Below are 20,069 nucleotides of genomic sequence, written 5' to 3' on the forward strand. Positions count from 1 at the left end.
TTATAAATCACAAATTTCATATCTTTCACTAGTGATTCCATTCAAGTCCACAAGTTGATTGATGTTCCTGTTGGTGTTTCCACAAAAATTTGGAAATCCCTTCTTCCAGTAGACAGATCTGCCAGATTTAGGCCACCGAAGTAGCAAATAATCGAAAAACCCTTCCATTTGCTGCAAATTGTTTCTGCCTGGGAGATTAGCCTCCTCTACCTTGTCCCATCTGTGATCATCTATGCATGCTTGGTCTTGGCCATATCTTGGCAGCTAGTGAAATTGTAAGGGACTTGGCATGTGCCAAACTGGACTGTGTAGGCATCGGCGATGATTGCTCCGCTTGTTTCCAATCTCTTCTTGTCGTTCAATGCCTTATTAGCAGTGCTCTTCACTAACAAATCTTCCACCAAGCCAGCGATCGCACTTCCAGAGGTGGCCATGGCATGTTTTTGTGTCCGTCGCGCTGACTCCATTAAGAAGACCCAAACACAAATTCCATCGAAAAATGACTTGTGGGTGCTTCGAAAAGCTTCTTCTCGAGCAAAGGTGGCCCAATATAAATGATAAATTGAAAAAATAGTACTTCCGCCACTCTTGGTCTCTTTGGTCTCTTTTAAGGATATGATGAAGCCTTTCAACCATTTCCGAGGAGAGACCCGAAAGAACAAGCCTATCCCATCTACCGAGATAAATAGGACCAGACTTTGGCCATAGGCAAGGTTGTCAAGAGTTGCAATGTCAAGATCAACCAGTGTGGTGGCGACCCACTTGGCTTCAGAAAGCTGAAAAACCCTAGCATTGTGCGCCATCTTCATGTTTTTGTTCTAAAAGTACAAAGTATTTACACAAAAAACTATAATTTTTTTAATTTCAATTACTTTATCTCTATATAAAATTTATTCAAAATGAATCTGGAAATTTGGCCCACGAGGAGTAGAGGAAACAATGATGTTAAGAGCTAGTTTGGCCTATGTTAGGTGTGATCCCTAGGTTAGATGCCCTTGAGTTTCTGCTATTCAAACCATGGGTTAGCCATGCGAGTCATATTAGGACTCACATAACCTAATAAACAAAAAAACTTGAAAATAGGAATTAAAATATTTTATATATAACCAATATTAAATATTTTTATTATTAGTACATTTTAATTTGTTAATATAAATATTATTTTATCAAAATGTTATTTTATCATCTTTAAATGTAGTGTTATTGATAACATCATTAAATTTTAAAGCAACTCTCCACACACTAACAAAAAAAATTTATAATGCAATCACAACTACGGATGATTAAGAAAAATATAATAATAATAACTATAAAATGTTTTAACTTTTATAAATCAATACAGTACTCAGAAATTTAAAACATTTTATAAATCAATACGGTCCTAAGAAATTTGAACTAATACGATGGAAAAGGCAGTCCACATGCGACTCAATGGCCTCTAGTTGATCCAGAGGAAGATGCATGTATGCTACCCAACTCCCATCTCCTAAAGAACTTGGTAGTGGCATTACATAGCCAGCCTCCCCACCCCAAGGAAAATGGTAGCTTCCAAAGAAAGGTTTGCCCCATCCATAATCCAGCCTGGACAAGGGAAAACGTAAGCCAGAAGAAACCAAAATACTTGGACCATTGGATAATGCAATATCTTGTCTGCAATAAATAGTAGCTAAGCCAGGGTCTGGTCGGATCATCTCTACCCAATCAATCAAGCTTTGAAAATGTTCCTCATTTGCAGCACTGTATGTAACATTATGAATGAGCATAGCACTCCAACTCAGTGGTTGGTTTATAACATCTGCGGCCTGAGCTTCGATTAAAGGTAATAATAATACATTACCAAAATAATTAGATGGCATTCCCATGTTTGTTAAACGGGTGCGACCATCTTATACTACAATTCCTATCACTCTGGACCTCTTTACTAAGGATCAATAACTTCCAATTTGCTATACTGTTTAACGTGTTGACTTGCATTACTTTTGAGAACCTGAACATCTCTGGCCGTCAGGTAATAGATCCTGCTAACTGGAGAAGAAGGAGGATCTTGTTTCTTGGATTTTTCTAAATGCAGAGAAGAGTGTCTCGTATACATTTCATCAATTGCAGAGCAATAATGAGGAGGCTGTCGAGCTTGTAATATTGATCGAACAAAGTTGGGTTTCAACGTTTCAATGGACTCCTTTCGAGAAAGCTTTGCCCACGATAATAAAAACATATGGGTAGAAAATGCATCAGCAATCCTATGATCAAATGTGCACCCAATAATAATACCTCCGCAACTAAATTTTGTTACCTGAAAATACAGAAACCAATCATTTTCCATAAAAATCTTTTCAAGTCAACTAATGACAACGTGTAGTGTAAACTAATGACGAGTTCTAAGAAAGGCAAAAAAAAATTATGGAATTTCCTGACCGAAATTTCCAAAACAAAACAACTCTATAGAGTCATAAGACCACGCTAAACAATATTATACGCAAAAGCTTACTTGGCTGGCAAATACGGAGCTATTCGAAAGCTTAGGAACGAGCTTCCCCTCCACTGTTTTATCAGGATTGTAGAAGTCCAGCTCAGCAAGTCCCATGTTCGAAGTAGCATCAATGAATTCAACACCCTGGTTGTTGCAAAGTAGTTCCGGCTCCCCAGAGCTGTTGGATATCATTTCGCCAGCAAAAACATAGCAATAAACCAAGGCCTCTGATAGCGAACATTTCAGATCATGGGTAGCCTCCTCTGCAAAGGAGGATACTGATCTGGTGGTGGGCTTCTTATAACATAAGAAAACGCAAACTGAAACAGGAGGAATCGTCAGATCCAAATTGGACAAAGTCAGTCGATGCTCTTGCACAGGATAAGCATTAACTACAAAATCCCTGCTAAGTACTTTTACATTGTAATCATTGCCTGAGAGGAAAGCCGGAGCCATCTCTAAAACTAACCAAAACACAAGTGCTTCAGGAAGCAAACACAACTCCTTATAAAGTTGGAGCCTATCTTTTTGCTTGATCCAAAACGTTTTTACAATACAAATTTGACGATAAGCTATGAATATATAGAAATTTTATGGTATAAATTTCACCACGAGCTATGAATATAAAAACAATGTTAGTGAGGTGACATTTTTCACGAGAAGCAATGAGATATTGATATTTTTTAAGTGCAAATCTCACGGAGAAGATATTTTAATATTTTTTTATATGGCTGTATATCTCAAATTGCGGCAGATTCCATATGTGTGGCTGTGTGCTGTTGTCAGTGGTCGGTCCCGAGGGTTTTCGAAAGTTTCATAAAACGTTCTCAAAGTTTTGAAGTGATAAGTTAGAAAAGTGTTATAAAAACGTGCTGGGAGTCGTTAAGTAATATAGAAACCTTGAAGCTTACGCGATTACAAAGTTTTGGAGTAATATAGAAAACTTGAAGCTTCCTCGATTACAAATTGTTGGTTTTAATAGAATCTGTTGCTTTCAAATACCAATCAGTCATAATCAACCATTTTTGTGATACGGGCTGCATGCACACCTAGGGTTGAGCCTATTCATACCCAATGTGAAATTATTTTAAAATCAAGTGTTTTTTTTTTTTTTAACAGAAATGGATAGAGTGATATATTAATTTCTGGCCAAAATGCCTCAAAACTGATTACAAAATGCTAACCAAAGTAAAGTACAAAGTAAAAGGCTGAGACCTAGCCGCCGCTCTGCATCTCCTCTGCGTCTGAGGCCATCGGCTCGGCCCTCTGGCTGCTTCGATGGACTCCGCTGTCCTCTTGTAGGCGGTGCCTCCTGATCCGGCCCCGTGATCGTTTTGGCTATGTGCGGCGCTCCCTGTGCAGCACATTGGCCTCTCTGCGCGGTGCCTTAATCCTCTGCTCTAGATTTGATGGGGCTATTTATTCCTCTCTGCTTGTCCTACGATAGCTTGAGGGGATCGGCCTTGTCTGCTGGGATCTGTGGTTGCTGCAACCATGGAGCCGCCCCCTCCGCCTCCCCCCTCTGATGCTGAAGCGTTTCTCAAACTCCCGAAGAAGAAAGTTTCAGAGGCTGCAAAGTTCATGAAACGATTGGATGACATCCCTAAGATTTCGCTCCACCCTGAGGGTCAGATCCAGGTCGCCCTTTCTCTGGGTGAGAGAGCTTTGGTAGGACAATCCACTGCCTCTGGCCCTCCCCAAAACCACGGAGAGCTGGGTTGCTAGAAATTGGGCTCCGCTGATTAAAAATGGTGTCACCTCGTATTTTCTAGGGAAGGGATTCTTTATGTTTGAATTCACTGATAAGGATGATAAGGATCTGATATTCCAGAACGGTCCCTATTTCATGGGCCCTCAGGGGTTGTATCTCAACAAGTGGATGCTCGATTTTGACCCAGCAGTTGACGTTCCCACAGTTGTTCCTGTGTGGGTTAGGCTGCCCAACCTGCCAGTGCATTGTTGGAATTGGGAGTCCCTAAAGTATATCGGAAACACCTTGGGCAAATTCATCGACCATGCAAACAACAAAGACCAATACGACTGTGCTAGAATCTGCGTTGAACTTTACCTGGAGGCTGGTTTGCCCAAAGCAGTAAAGATCAGGGTTGGAAGCTGCACTCAAGTTCAAAAGCTGGATTATGAGTAGCTTCCATTTAAGTGCAGGAAATGCCAGGTCTATGGCCATTTTGCTCGAAACTGTCCAAAGAATAGTGAAGGGGAGAAAAGCAAGGATGAAGGTTGGACTTAGGTTAAAAGATCCAAAAATGCTCACAAAGCCTTTCGACCTGGCAATACAAATGGCAATGGCCCCCAGACAACCCCTAGAAACCAAACCCCTATCATGGAAGAGCAAGGAAACAAATTTGTTCAGTTAAGCTCAGCAATAAAAGGAACCCAAGAATCAGAGATGCAGAATGAAGGATCGACCCACAAGGAGTCCCCCTTGGGAAAAAATCTTGTGGAAAGTAATGAAGACAGATCAAAAGAGATCTTAATTGAAGAGACAGAGGAAGTGCAAGGTTCAGAGGAATCAGAAGAAGAAGGCGAAATAGGGGCTTCACAAACCTCGGCCAGAAGATCATTGAGAGGCCGAAAATCTACTCGGGAAAAAAGAGAGCAAGAGACTTACAAAGACAAACTTCAGGGAAGTCAACCAACCCTCGAGAAACTCTTGGCAAATACTCTAAATAAGAACAAAAATCAGTCCTAGAGCTCTAGGGGAGCTCACCATCCAAAAAGCAAGTGATGAAGATCGTCTCCTGGAACTGTAGGGGTATGGGGAGCAGAATAAAAAAAGAAGCCATAAGAAGTTTGATAAGAGCAGAATCTCCCACTCCAGATCGGTAAGAAGTTGTGGAAGAAAAGAAAAGGCCAAGCAATCTCAGCTCGAGGTGCTTTAGGTGGATTGGGCACTATCTGGAATGCTAACAAATTCAGAAAGATCAAAGAAGTCAAAAACACCCATTGGTTTTTCTCAAAGATACATCACGTAGAAACAGATATGACTCTCTCCCTCTTTAACGTGTATGCTCCTGTTAGCGTAGGAGAGAAGAAGCATTGTTGGAACTCCATTAGAAGTCTGGCAGATGCTGAAGATTTGGCTAATATAATAATTGTAGGGGATCTAAATCTCACCTTATCATTGTCAGAAAAACGTGGAGGAAACACTGTTAGGGACCCGGCGCAGGAATGGGTTGAGGATTTGCTTCAAGACTGGGACATGATAGATATAAAGCCTTCATCTAGGAAGTACATTTGGACAAACAAAAGAATCAGCCTGGGACATATCGCTGCAAGGTTAGACAGATTCCTTATTCAAAGTTCTTTTCTTCTTCTTGGTCTAGAGTCTAGAATGCATATTCCCCCTTGTAGTTTTTCCGATCATCGCCTCATTAAACTTGATCTGTTGGCACATTTTGATCAAGGACCTATTCCATTTAAATTCAGCTCTCAATGGGTCAAGGAACAGACATTCTTGCCTCTGATAAAAGAAAGTTGGAAGCTCCCAGTCAAAGGCTCTGCCTTCTTTGTTTGGGAGGAGAAAGTTAGGAGAGTTAAATCTGCTCTAAAATCTTGGGCAAAATCCTTGCCAAATCCTGCTATGGAAAGGAAAATGTTTCAGGAACGACTAGAGATGCACCAATTGGTTTCGGAAAATGTCAAGATCACAAAAGAAATACTTGACAAGGAGGCTAATCTTCAGCATATGCTCCTTAAGGCTAGCTTGGCAGAGGAAGAGTATTGGAGACTGAAATCCCGCAGTCTCTGGCTCAAGGCGGGAGATAGAAACTCTTCCTTCTTCCATAAAAAACACCCTCTTCACTATGGAACCGGATAAGGCCCCGGGCCCTGATCGTTTTACCGCCAGATTCCGGCAGTCCTGTTGGCAGATTGTGGAGAAGGACTTACGCAGAATGATTCGGAAATCTCAAGAGTGTCAGAAAATTGGGGGAAGCACTAATTCGGCCTTCCTGGCCCTCATTCCCAAGGAGAAAGGCGCCAACACCTTCAACAGGTTTCGTCCTATTTCCCTTTGTAATATAGGCTATCAGCTGATTACGAAAGCTATTGCCAATAGATTAAAAATCATTCTCCCAAACATCATTCTTGCGAACCAGGGAGGTTTTATTCAAGGAAGACAGATTGAGGATAACTTTATCCTGGTCCAAGAGGTGATTCACTCTAGTTTTGCTTGCAAAGAAAAAGGAATGGTTGTTAAGTTAGACCTTGAAAATGATTTTGGCAGAGTGAGACATAGTTTTCTGATGGATGTCCTGTGCAAATTTGGATTTGGATCCAAATTTATCAACTGCATTAAGGCTTGTATCAGCAAGCCATGGATAGCCCCTCTGGTGAATGGGAGGGCACTGACTTCTTCAAGTCCCCTCTGCTCTTTGTCCTTCAAGCTTCTATCCTCAGCTTCCTATTGAACAAAAAGCAATAGGAACAAGAATTAATGGGCTTGAACATTGCGAAAGGAGTTAACAATATTAATCATGCGTTATTTGTGGATGATTCCCTCTTGTTGGGTGTTGCCTCTGTGTCCTCAGCTAAAAGATTTAAAGATGTGATTGATGACTATTGTGAAGACTCAGGAAGCAGTCTCAATAAAGGTAAATGCCATATTTACTGCTGTAATACCCCTGCCATCACGCTGCAAGCCATCTCCTGTTGCTTTGGCTTCGTGGCCTCCTCATCTTGGTCTTACTTCAAGTATTTGGGACTCCCTATTTTCCAAAATCGTGCTGTCAGCAGGGACTGGTTGTCCCTGCTGGAAAAGTTCGAATCTAAGATCCACTCCTGGGGATTTAACTAGCTTAACCTAGCAGGCAAGTCAGTGCTTATAAAAGCAGTCCTAAGCAACCTCCCCATCTATCAGTTTGTTGTGATGCTGGCTCCAGTTGGAATTATGAAGAAAATGGAGGATCATATAAGAAAATTCTTTTGGAAAGGTGGGAAAGAAAATGAAAAGAAAATCCCTTTAATAAGTTGGGCTAAAATCTCCATGCCCAGATTGGAAGGCGGATTGAATTTTAAGAATATTTGCACGCAGAACATTGCGTTGGGAGCAAAGCTAATCTAGAGGATAATTGCCCCAAATCCAGGGTGGGCTCAACTCGCCTTGTGGAAAAAATTCTTTCATGGGTAGAGAAAAAGGTGTCTGGACCACCCCATAGCAAACTCTAGCTCGCTAATTCAAAAACTCTATGCAAAATCTTCCTTCCTAATTAGCCAACATGCTCATTGGATCCTCGGTAATGGCAAGCAAATTAGAATATTGGAAGACTATATAATGGGCTGCGATCCTCTGGCTGATGACCGCTCCCTGACATTGTTAAAAGACTGGATGTACAGAGCAGGTCACATTACACTGTGGGATATTTTTAATTGGGAGAATGGAGTCTAGCATAGCTGGATTAACATTGAGGTGCCCCAGACGTTGTCCAACGAGTTTGCAATCTTCTTAGACTTCTTAAATGACAAGGCTCCTTTGAACAGCAGGAAAGTGGATAACCGTGGCTGGGGTCAGACCCCTAGGCGATACTCAGTCTCTCAGGGTTACAGGCAGATCTTATCACATCCCCACGTTCCTCAAGATCTAAAACCATGGAAAGGGATTTGGTCCCAGTCTTTGCTTCCTAAAATTGACTACTTCTGCTGGCTCCTGTGTCACCAAAGAATCTTGGCTGATGATAGATTACAGAAAAGAGGCTACCTAGGCCCCTCTCATTGCTCGTTGTGTGGAGAAAACACAGAAATTGCAGCTCACCTGATGCTCAATTGTAAATTCGTGGCAGATTTTAAAATCAAGTGTTATTTGTGAAGGTTAATGTTAATAAATATGTGTTATTTGTGAGGGTTAATATTAATAAATATTATAAATGTTATTTGTGAAAGTTAATGTTAATAAATATTATAAAATATCAAAATAAAATATTGTTAATACTTATCAATATCATCATTTTGAATGTTGGTCAATTAGCATTGGTTCATATCTCTTGATATAGTATATATTTCTATAATAATAAATTTATTATATAGTGCACTTATAGATAAATATCATGTTGGTTTGTGATGAACAAATGTTCTTTATAGTAATACATGTTCAAATTCTATAACAACGTGGAGGGCTTCTCAAATTAACTCTGGGCTATCTACATTCCTCAATGCATACTAGAATTGTATAACTATAAATGGTGTTGAACCATGTTCAATGCAAACCCCCACGAATTCTTGAAAATGAGAGATACTCATGCATTGTGTGATATAAATTGTCTTCCATCTTTGTTCTCTACAAGTTTTGCTTCTGAATTAAGTTGTGCATGCTCCAATCCAACGATTCACAACACAAATTCAATGGGATGTTTCCACGATTTCCGTGCTATTGTATTTACCTAAAAATGAATGAGTGTCTTTAATTTCCCCTCAACTTGGTTTAAGAAACTACTTATTAATCCCCTAGCAACCCATTATGGAACTTTTTGGAGCAATTTCTTCAGCCAACATAAGCTAGGCTCATTTCTTAACTTGTTAAAGGGCTCCATAAATACAAATGGTATAAGAGCTTGAAGATTGTTCTACCTATATTAGAGTTCATTGAGAGTTGTTGGGGCCTAATACACAAGGTGGAAAGCTTGTGGAGAGAATTGGTCCAAAGTCACAGATTGAGAAGCATGTGGAGAGCTATTGGGCCTAATTCAGATGAAAAGGAGCTCGTGCAAAGCTACTAGGGACAATTTAAATAGAGTTGGAACTAACCATTGTCAACATGAGAATGTATAGACATGGAGGCTAAAATGTGTGATTTTTTTTTTTTTTAATTTGGTTATGTTTACCCTACTAGTGGAGGTTATGGACCTAGACAGAATGGAAAATATAATGAACATAAAATTCAAGGTGAACATGTTCAATGGGAAGAACACCTTTGAATTGTGGAAGATCAAGATGTTTTGTTAGTGCAACAAATATTGCAAAATGCATTGGATAGCAAGAGAGAGAAATCAATGGGTGCATTGGATAAAGACTTGGGATATTTTGATGCAAGAACTCTCACCACCATTTGATTGTGTTTGGTAGACAATATCCTTTTCAATATTGTTGGAGGGAAAGTTTATCATAAATGTGGAATAGAATGGAGAACCTATATATGAAAAAATCCCTAACAAACTGAATTCACCCAAAGTGACAACTATATAGTCTTCAAATGAAAGAAGGGTTAATCCATTTTCTAGTATCACCCTAGCAATGCCTCACCCATCTTCATTCTTCATTAGTCCTTATGCATACCTCCCCTTTTGTATTGAGTACTCCATACATAGTTTAATTTTGAAATTTTGTGTGTAAACTTGTAGCTCCAAACAAGCCCACCATATCCCTCATTGTTTATGTGCCACACTACCACATATTATTGTTTCCACATTGTTCTCCACGCTTGGCCTATTTATATTATTGTGGAGAAGACACCTCACGCTCTTACACACAACCATTTCTCGGCATAATCTACTCCTACACTTTCATAATTTTTCACTCTCACATACACACATATATGAATGTTCCACACCATAGTATCATATATTTTTCTAAGAACGATTTCTTTATTTTTTTCAAATTGAAGAAATCGTGCCTGGCTCTTAGGTGCACATAGTCCTACTCGAGATTGGACAAGGGGAATTGTGGGGACCAAACCTCCACACATAATCATTGGACCACAACCTCAGGACTAAAGAATAGTTTCTTTATTTATAATCCATACTTGGAAAAAATCACAACATTACCCCTTTTGCTCCTTTCAAGAGGAGTCCCAAAAGCATTTAAGAAAGTTCAATATTCAAGGTAAAATGTAGTGATATGGCATTATTTGAACCAAATCATTCATATTCTCATAAATAGTGTGCCTTTGTTAGTTAAATCATGGTTATCGTTCTTACTTGTCCCAATGAAGGTTGTACATGACGAATGAATGTTTTAATTAAATGTTGATCATGAAGTGAGATTTTAAATAGATAAGACATTTATAATGCAACACTTAGCCTGTCAGGTGCATACAAGTGCATTGGAAGAATAAAGGAATATGGAAACTAAAAGGAAAGGTATTTTGTGGAGATATTGCTAACTCTCTAGACCAACAAGATAAGAATTTTGATTGGTTGACATGAACCATTGGTATTTGAATTTTACACCTGAGTAGAAGTTGAAGAATAAAATCTAAACCACTAACCTGGAAAATGCTAGGTGTGTTCCTAAAGTATTTGATTTTAGAGAACATGTTTCCTAGTGTGCTCGTCATTTTGACTCTAATACTAGAATGATTTAGGTGGCTCTCTCAGGAAAAACCCAAATACTCTTGATTCCCAAGGTCTACGAATTCTTTCCTTAAATCTTACTTAGATCTTAGTTAGGGGGTGTATAAATACTAAAGGAATTCATGGATCCATTAGCACACATGCCAACAAATCTCTTATCCAATGATATCCTAATATTAGCATAGCCCTATAAAAAATTCTTGTGGTTGTTTGCACACATAATAGGTTGAGATTCAACATCCCATATACTAAGGTCAATTTTATACTTCTCATTCAAAAAGGAATCTATGTTTGATTATGTTGTTCCTCAAGACTGTTCTATGGAAGAGAAACGTGTTAGGGAACCCTCTGAAGGATAATATCCTCCATGATTTTGGCCTCAAACTAATTCTTGGACTAGAGGGGATATCCCATAAACTATTACAAAGATAGTTGCCCTAAATAGCCTCGGAACAACTCACTTAAGCCCTCAAATGCCATATTTAAAAGTTGATATTTTAATAAAATGTTGGGGTATTAATGTAGGCCAAAGATACTAGTTAACTCTAACTATATCTTTAAACTAGGGCCCTTTTAATAGCACATTTGTCCCATCATATAAATACATAAAAATATGAACAAATAGTGTAGAAGAAGAGTCTAAGATACCAATGAAAACATCATAGGTACATAGTATTGAGTTACAATATATCAATAAGGTTATTGAGGTTGATAGCCTTTAAATCTCTTGATAAGAAAGAAAGTCCACTAGATAAATCTAGAGAAAATTCACTACATACATGAAAACAAATGAAATTTCTATCCAAACTCATTAACAACTAAAAACCCTTGAATTTTTTTATTTATGAGAAATAAAGCTCTTATCACAAATAGAGAACAATAGATGCTAAACCCATTACAAAGTTTTAAAAATGAAAATCACTCAGAACAATGAAAAATCTTCCAATATAATCCAAAAAATAGCTTGTATTTCGCTCAAACTATTATTGACTAAGTATTCAAGACAATCATGTAAAAATAATTAGAACAAGTCTATAATATATTTCATGATTACTAAAGAAAAAACTTACAAGGTCTCATAACCACTTTAAGAAGAAATTATTTTTAATAGCAAAGAAAAATACATTAGCAAAGAATAAGAAATATGCATGGTGAGGAGAAACTCCACTAAGTAAATTTTCCTTCTCATCCTAAAAGCTTCAGTTACCATGCAGTGCACTAAAATCCTCCCTTTCCTTCTTCTCCCAAGCTATCGTGGCTAATTTTAATTAATTTTCCTCTTTAAATCCTTTACAAACTTATGATAAATTAAAATATTTCTTATTATCAACTAATCCCATCATTAGTGAATGTTGCCACATTTCCTAAGATTAAGGGATGAACCTAGAAGTTAGAGGATTTATTATCTAGGATATCCACCTATTATTTACTATATCCACAACCCTCTCTCATCTAGTGAGAAAAGTATGTTTGTCAATTTCAATATTCTGAAACCCCATGCCCCAATACAATTAATCTTCAATGGCCTCATCCATAACAACATGCTTATGTCTTTTTAAAAACTATCAAAAGTTCTATGCAAATTTGTTGAACAAATACATGGAAGCAACAGAATATTAAAGATAAACATGAGAGTATATCTATTATCAACAAATGATATGCATTTATAGTACATTCATATGACCTTTGGTTTCGTATTCCAAGGTATCTTGGACTTCCTTAGACTATTCAGCTTCCACACCAACCCTTAGAGGATTAGGTGTCCAACATTCCCCCCTTAATCCAAAGGGGTATGTATGGATCCAAGAAGAGAGTTGTAATACAAAACTTGCAAAAATGCATGGCAACACTAGGTTGAATGTGCTCTATGAAATGTTGGTATAAAGGGAGGTGGTTCAAGGATGACCACCAACACCGAAACGCTTAGTGCAGTTCCTGGAACTCTTCTAGGTCTGGAAAGAAGCTAAGGTCTTCTGCTAGAGGAAGTGCTCCAAATGTTTTGAATAGTGAAACCTTCAACCATGAAAGGGAGGTTTCACCCCGCATAAAAGGGAGAACCTCAACCTGAAAAGGGAGGTCTCAACCTGTGATGGTTTAAGGATTACCACCGACACTGGAATGCTTAATGAAATTCCTGGAACTCTTCCAAAACTAGCAAGAAGCTGAAGTCTTCTGGTAGAGGAAGTGTCTCCAATTCTTTGAAGATGTATCACTAACTGAAGGCATGCTCAGGGACATATTTGTCTCAGGATACAACTCCGAATCTTGTAAGACAGGTTGTGTCTCAGGCTCGCTTGATGTGGCTTTGAAGCTTGTATATGACCATCACTTCCCCCCCTGTCAGATACAAGGTGACAATATGAAGAAAACTCAACTGCAAGACTATTCAATACTCCAGAAAAAATCCTATTGTATGAGTGAAATATCTTCTTCGTTGTCGAAGCCCATTGCCAAGAAGCGATTCATCCAAGATGAATCTTTGTTCTTGCAAGAGGTTTGTTTTTGAATCATCTATTTGAAGAATGACTGGTTTTATGACAGTGTTTACATGGATGAAGATCAAAATAGTGATCTTTCATATGGCCAATTCTATCACAGTGTTGGCATCTGGCATTCTATTGTGATTATTGTGGAAGAGGAGTAGGAACATATGAAGATGAACTGTCATGAAGAAACCCAACACTTTGAAATTTGATGGGCTTGGAAGAGTCTAGAATATGAAAGGAAACCTCCTTATCATATCCAAGACCTATTATGTGCTTTTTGTGGACAAGTTCTTCCCAATGTCTGATGATGGGCTTGGAAAGTGCAAACTGAACTTCTTCATCTGCATGTAACTCTGTTGTTTTATTAGGCACTTGATCTAAATCAACTATAGGATTATTGTTTTGTTTTTTATGGGAGTTTGTTTCATCTTCTAAAAAAAATAGGTTTAGAATGATGACTCCACTGCTGTAATTCTTCCTGCTGTAGTTGAGATTCAAGCTACAAAAAATCAGTCTGTTCTTGTGCATATTGTAGACACATCTGAATTTTTGAGAGAGAGACTTTTCTGATTTGGAATGTGTCATTAGAAGTAGATAGTATCAGAGTTTTCAAGAACTCCAATATTGCATTAATTTTGGTCATTTTCATTGAAAAAATGAGATAAGTCTCTCAAATTATATGGCTAAAATGGTTGCAACAATAACCAAAGATACCCTGTTGGACAAAATGTACAAAGATAATTTTTCACAATGGCCAAAATACACTCAAATTTGGCAATATAACCAATGATCACTCTAAAACTTGCCACAATTCTCGATACAGTCAAATTTATTCAGTGCATCAAAACCAAGCCAAGCTCGTTGCAGCTTACATTTAATATCTTAGGTTGCAATCTGTAAGACCAAATTCAACAATTTAAATAGTTCTAAATTTAGTGACTCTCACCGACCATTCATTAATGGAGCAAGCTTCCCACATGTGCAGAAACATAGGAAGCTTTCAGATATCGATAGCCTCATTGACAATATTCTTTGTTACAATCTTTGTTACAAAAGCTCTCACAGAGACCAACAATGGTTAGGATTTCAATTTTCAAGATAGAGGTGCTCCTCCTCAACTCGGTGGTGGCTTCCTACGCAAGTGCTAGCGATGTTGATCCTGTTTACAAGTCATGTGTAGAGAACTATGAGAAAACAAGATGTGTTGAAAACACTTGGTTCAAGTATTGCAAACTTCCTATAAATAGTGCTTCTGTAAGGAGTCGAAAGAGACAATGAGGACTTCAGTAATTTTATCACAAATTGATGAGTTTTATCTCAAAATGACATAGGAGGTTGATGAAATGAGGTGGTAGTTTGTAATTTGACTACTAGTTAGCTTTGTAACCAATCAGCTTGCACAAACAGATTATGTACGTGGATTTTCCTCCTGGGGGTCCCACTTATCTGACCAATCATTGTCGGTCCCTCGTTGATTTCTCCTTTTATCAAGCGCTTCAATCCACGTCATTGATCTCACTTCTCCAGATCCAACGGATATCGTGTCGTTCACTCACCAACTAACCCAGATGATCTCCACCATCGATGTGACCCATCTAATCGAAAGAATGTCACATAATCGCGCGTGAAATCTTGCACGACCGATATCAGGTTGAGAGCGCGTGAGAAAAGTGGTTTTCCTGTGCTACGTGTCACCCACTAAGGTTAATCACATGAATTTTAGGAATATTGTTTACAACCTTTAGGGCGCGCGACATATCGCTTCCCACTTATCAATACCACCCACATGCTTAATTCATACTTTTAATAAATACGCTTAAGGAAAGGTTTAGCGCTTAAACTCAGTATTAATGCTTAACTCTAGTTGACTCTGATTTATAAATAAAATGTATGAACAGAGAAAAATACCCGATTAGTGTCTAGAACACTGATAGACAGATTCTAGAGAAATTTTGAAGACATGAGGATCAATGCTAGAACTGTTGCTACATTAGTATCTTTAAAAGAGAAGGCAGGTGATATTGACGGGGCAGAGGCTATCTTCGATGCTATTGTAGAGTGGTGGAGCAGAACGCTATTGGGACTCAAATTCGTGGGCGTGAAGATATGTGGATTCAAACTCAATAGTTGTAAAACATTTTTCCATTACTATCTGCCATGATTATAATACCCATATCCAAAATGACACTCGGATGCTTTCCACAACAGAGGATGCTTTCAACTAGAAACAAATCACCATACAATGTAACTTTTGACAATGTCAAGCATCAATAGTTGTAGCCAATCCAGTGGAGGAATTAATTGTACAAGCATTTTTCTTACTCAGTGTTACCATAATCTGGAAACCTAATTTGCAATAAACTGACCTCATCATCGAGATACGAAGAGATACCCAACAAATCCTTTTACCATTTTGGATCTTCCACAAAAGTCTCATGAGATATTAGAAGTCTAACAACAAAGGAGGACTCATGCGTTCAGAAAGCTACATCAATTTATCAGTCAAGGGTACAGTAATGGTAACTCTTCCCTCTGTAAACTAATGCAATTAGAAATCACTCAAGGAAAGGATCATCAATCTGGGAACTATACAACATATGTTGATGTTCACTACAGTCTCAAATTGTCTGCACACCAAAGCAATGATAACTCAAATGACAAGAAATGGAACAACAACTAATTTTATAAACAGGATTGAATAGCAAAACCTTAACCTACGAAAATGAATGAAACAATAATTACATCCTATAGGAATTAGGTAACAGTCTTTACTTTAGAGATGAATCGAACAGCAAACAAAAATGGAATGGAAAACTAACAGAAATAAAAAATAGAACAACAACTTATATCAAATATAAATGTACAACAAACTAGATTAAACACACAGCACTCTTAATATTAAAAGTAACAGTAATTGTGATCACAACAGAACAACAATCCCGAATGAACAACAATAACATTTTAAGAATAAACCGTACAGTAGTACTGATTTAGGAATTTACAGCACTGTTAATCTGTAAGTGAATAGCAATGCCAATTTGTAAGGAACAGCAATGTTATATCAATTGCCAAAAGGAACAACAATGCGATATAAAGTTAAAATGAATAACATAGCATTCCTGTTGCAGGGAATAACATTACTTAGTCAAGTATATAATAGAGCCGATATGTAAAATAGCAAAGCACGTCAGATTACTAAACAGAGTAAATGGAAGAGATCAAACCACACATGAATCAGAAATAATGGTACAGGAGCAAGTGATCCACCAAGGCCAGGCCCTTATCCTCCAGGGACTCAATACTTAAGGTTACTCTAGAATCAAAGATAGAACGACAACAAGATTTATATATTAAAACATCAAACATAGTTACAGTGAATCGCTCTTCAAAGAGAGTTGATGATCAAAGTTTCAAGTACCAAGAAGAATTTCATAAAAATAATAATAGTTCGCCCCCTTATGCTAACAATGCTACCCCTTCTTATAACAACCAAGTGGAGATATCAACGATACAAAAGATTGTTAAGGTAGCGATCCCTTAGGATTAAAGGATCCCAAGGGATTTGCCAAACTGTTAGTTCTCAGTTATTCTCTTGTTCTCTTGCACCGATTGGGTATCTCCTTTTCCTTTTCCTCGCTATTACGCTCCAATTTGGATCACCTTGTTTGAATGTTGTTCCCTGTCAAAGGGACAGTAGTTAACTTTGTCTTGTCTTTTCCTTTGGGATGGCAGTCTTTCGTTTTCTCCTCTTTCTACATAGAAAATGGATAATTATTAGTTATTTCACATTACATATAAATCTTCTAGATTTTATCATAATCTCTTGTCATATACCTAGCTCATGATGTAAAGAGGTTATGAGTTTTGAATAAAAGATGACAAAGTAAATGAAAATAACATACCTTCTCCAATGCTCAACAGAAATGAGCTTGGAAGTGTAAGGATCATGACAGCCGATGATGACATGGTGAGTCTTGCACTCCTGAGTCTTCGTAAGAGCTCGCATAGCTACCAAGACTCGGTTAATGGAAGAGAAAAACTACCAAATTGGGAATGACTTCGGTCGGATCTGATGCTGGAGGAGATAAGAAGAAGCACCAGAGATGGATCCTCTTCAAAGCAAGATGATGAGGAAAATCTAGCCTTAGTAAGTAAGGTAAGGAAAGGGAAAGGGAAGGCATCCCATCCCAAATCCAGTTCTTCCCATGGTGGGAAGAAGTTTGACAAATCGAAAGTGCGATGCTTTTATTGTCATGAAGTGGGCCATTATGCTATGAATTGTCCACAGAAGAAAACCAAGAAGGAGTCCTTAAAGGGATCTGATGGTGAGGCACTGGCCTCACAGTTTGAGTTGGATTTCTCTCTTATCATATGCATGGTTTCATCCATGGTGGGATGCATGTGGTACCTGGATAGTGGAGCTTCATTCCACATGTCAGGTGTTATGAAACCAGCTCAAGAAAAGATAGAAAAGATAGATCAACGCCTTAGAATACAGCCTCTTTGAGGAGACAACCTCCTTTACATTACATAAATGAACAATTCTTGGATGATACAAATGACAAAACCTCCTTTCTATATATAGGAGTCTAAGGAGTCACAATATAATCCAGCCGACCTAACAATAATAATATAAAGCCACAAAAAAAAATATAGAGGGATTCTATGGGGCACAGTAATAACAATATGGGGGCAATAGGGGCACAACAATATTAATAAGGGGTATAACTATAATAGTAATGGGGTAATCACTAGTATTATAGGGACCCAACATGCCCCTCTCCTTCAAAAAAGTGTTGTCCTCAATGCTTGAGTAGTTCTGGATACTTCTGCATAAAATTCTCATCCTCCCATGTGGAATTTTCAGCGGATAAGTTCTTCCACTTGATAAGATACTCTGAAATTGATCGATTTCGTCACTGTCGAGTTCTTGTTTCTGTGACTGCTTCCGGTTCCAATATAATTTTTCCTTCCTCGTCAAGTTCTGGAAATATTGTTTGGACTAGGAGCTTGTCGCCTATAACCTTCTTTAAACATGAAACATGGAAAACTGTGTGCAATCGAGAAGCTGCAGGAAGCTCTAATTTGTATGCCATAGTACCAATATTTTGCAACACCTTGTACGAACCATAATACTTTGGTGATAATTTATTATCCTTCTTAGCTTGCTTGAGGGACATTTGCTTATATGGTTGTAGCCGTAGGAATACCCAATCACCTACATCAAAACTTCTTTCACTGCGATGTTGATCTGCTTGTTGTTTCATTCTATTCTGTGCCAACACGAGGTTATCCTTTAAGAGTCGGAGGACTTGTTGTTGATGTTTGATGTGATGTTCCACTGCCTGAACCTTAGAATTTTCTCTTAAATATGATGTGATGGATGGTGGTTGATACCCATAAAGTGCCATAAATGGGGTCATTTTTGTTGCTGTATGGAAGGAAGTGTTATACCACCATTCAGCCAGAGGGAACCATTTGATCCATTGTGTCTGTTTATCAGATACAAAGCAACGAAGATATCCTTCCAAACATTTGTTTACTATCTCAATTTGCCCATCAGATTGAGGATGATAAGATGAGCTATGAGCTAACTGAGTACCAAGACAAGAAAATAATTCTGTCCAAAAATTTCCAGTGAAAATGGGATCTCTATCACTTACAATAATCTTTGGGTTTCCATGTAGCTTTTGAATTGTTTCCATAAATGCAGTAGAAACTGTACTGTGTTTAAATGGATGTGATAATGCACAAAAGTGTGCATACTTGGTAAGTCTGTCAACTACCACCATGATGACACTCTTTCCCTCGGACTTGGGTAAACCTGTGATAAAATCCATTGGAACCTCCTCCCAACGTTGGCTTGGAATGGATAAAGGTCGTAATAGACCCGGTGTCTTAATTGTTTCAACTTTATTTTGTTGGAAAACCAAACATTCCACCACAAACTTTTGAATATCTGATTTAAGGCCATCCCAAAAAAATTCCTTCTTAACCCTGTGGTATGTTTTTAAAAATCCTGAGTGCCCTCCTAAGCGAGAAGTGTGCAATTCCATAAGAATCTTTTGTTTTAGCTGGGAATTCTTACAGAGGTATAAGCGATCTTTGTACCATAACGAATCATTTTTCCAGCTAAATGTATTAGACGTACTAGAATCTTGTTGTAAGTTTCGAATAAGTGCCCACACTTCTTCATCATTCTTCCATTCCTCCCTTGCTTTGTTTATCCAATCTGGTTGGATAATAGAAATGGTGCACAACAATGCTTCCACATCCTCCTCCTTTCTTGAGAGTGCATCTGCCACCACATTTTGCTTCCCTTTTTTGTAGATGATTTCAAAGTCATAACCCAACATCTTTGTGACCCACTTTTGTTTCTCTTCAGAGGATAATCTTTGTTCTAAAAAGTATTTAAGGCTATCATGATCTGTTTCTACCTTGAAGTGTCTTCCCATTAGGTAGGGTCGCCATTTCTTAAGTGCATGGAGTATTGCCAACATTTCCTTCTCATAAATAGCTTTGCTTAAAAACTTTCCCTTGATTGGACGACTTTCAAAAGCAATGGGTCTTTCATCTTGCATTAGAACAACACCGATTCCATTTCCTAAAACATCACATTCCACATTAAAGGTTTTTGTGAAGTCCGGTGTAGCTAAGACCGGTGCTTGGAACATTTCCTCTTTAAGATGTTCAAAGGCCTTTGTTGCTTCCAGAGTCCATGAAAATGCATCTTTCTTCAATAATGTTGTTAGAGGTGCTGCTATTCTCCCATAATTCTTAACAAACTTGCGATAATACCCTGTCAACCTG

General features: G+C 38.1%; 1 protein-coding gene and 1 pseudogene across 2 annotated transcripts; one reads left to right on the top strand and one right to left on the bottom strand.

Moving 5' to 3' along the window:
* Positions 1-1,280: 1,280 nt before the first annotated feature.
* On the bottom strand, positions 1,281-3,025 carry LOC149209467 (coniferyl alcohol acyltransferase pseudogene; annotated as a pseudogene). Its single transcript, XR_016252220.1, has 2 exons — positions 2,489-3,025; positions 1,281-2,293 (listed from the first exon to the last, which is right to left on the bottom strand). The product of XR_016252220.1 is annotated as a coniferyl alcohol acyltransferase pseudogene (transcript).
* Positions 3,026-3,964: 939 nt separating this feature from the next.
* On the top strand, positions 3,965-4,616 carry LOC149209468 (uncharacterized). The gene is made up of 2 exons (XM_089398635.1): positions 3,965-4,124; positions 4,243-4,616. Exons 1-2 carry the CDS (start codon positions 3,965-3,967, stop codon positions 4,614-4,616), a joined length of 534 nt encoding a protein of 177 aa, XP_089254761.1.
* The last annotated feature ends 15,453 nt before the right edge of the window (positions 4,617-20,069 follow it).

The sequence above is a fragment of the Pinus tabuliformis genome, chromosome 1_2 (assembly GCF_031772625.1).
Source record: "Pinus tabuliformis cultivar Carrire ecotype Pingquan chromosome 1_2, CPIR1, whole genome shotgun sequence".
Lineage (NCBI taxonomy): Eukaryota > Viridiplantae > Streptophyta > Pinopsida > Pinales > Pinaceae > Pinus > Pinus tabuliformis.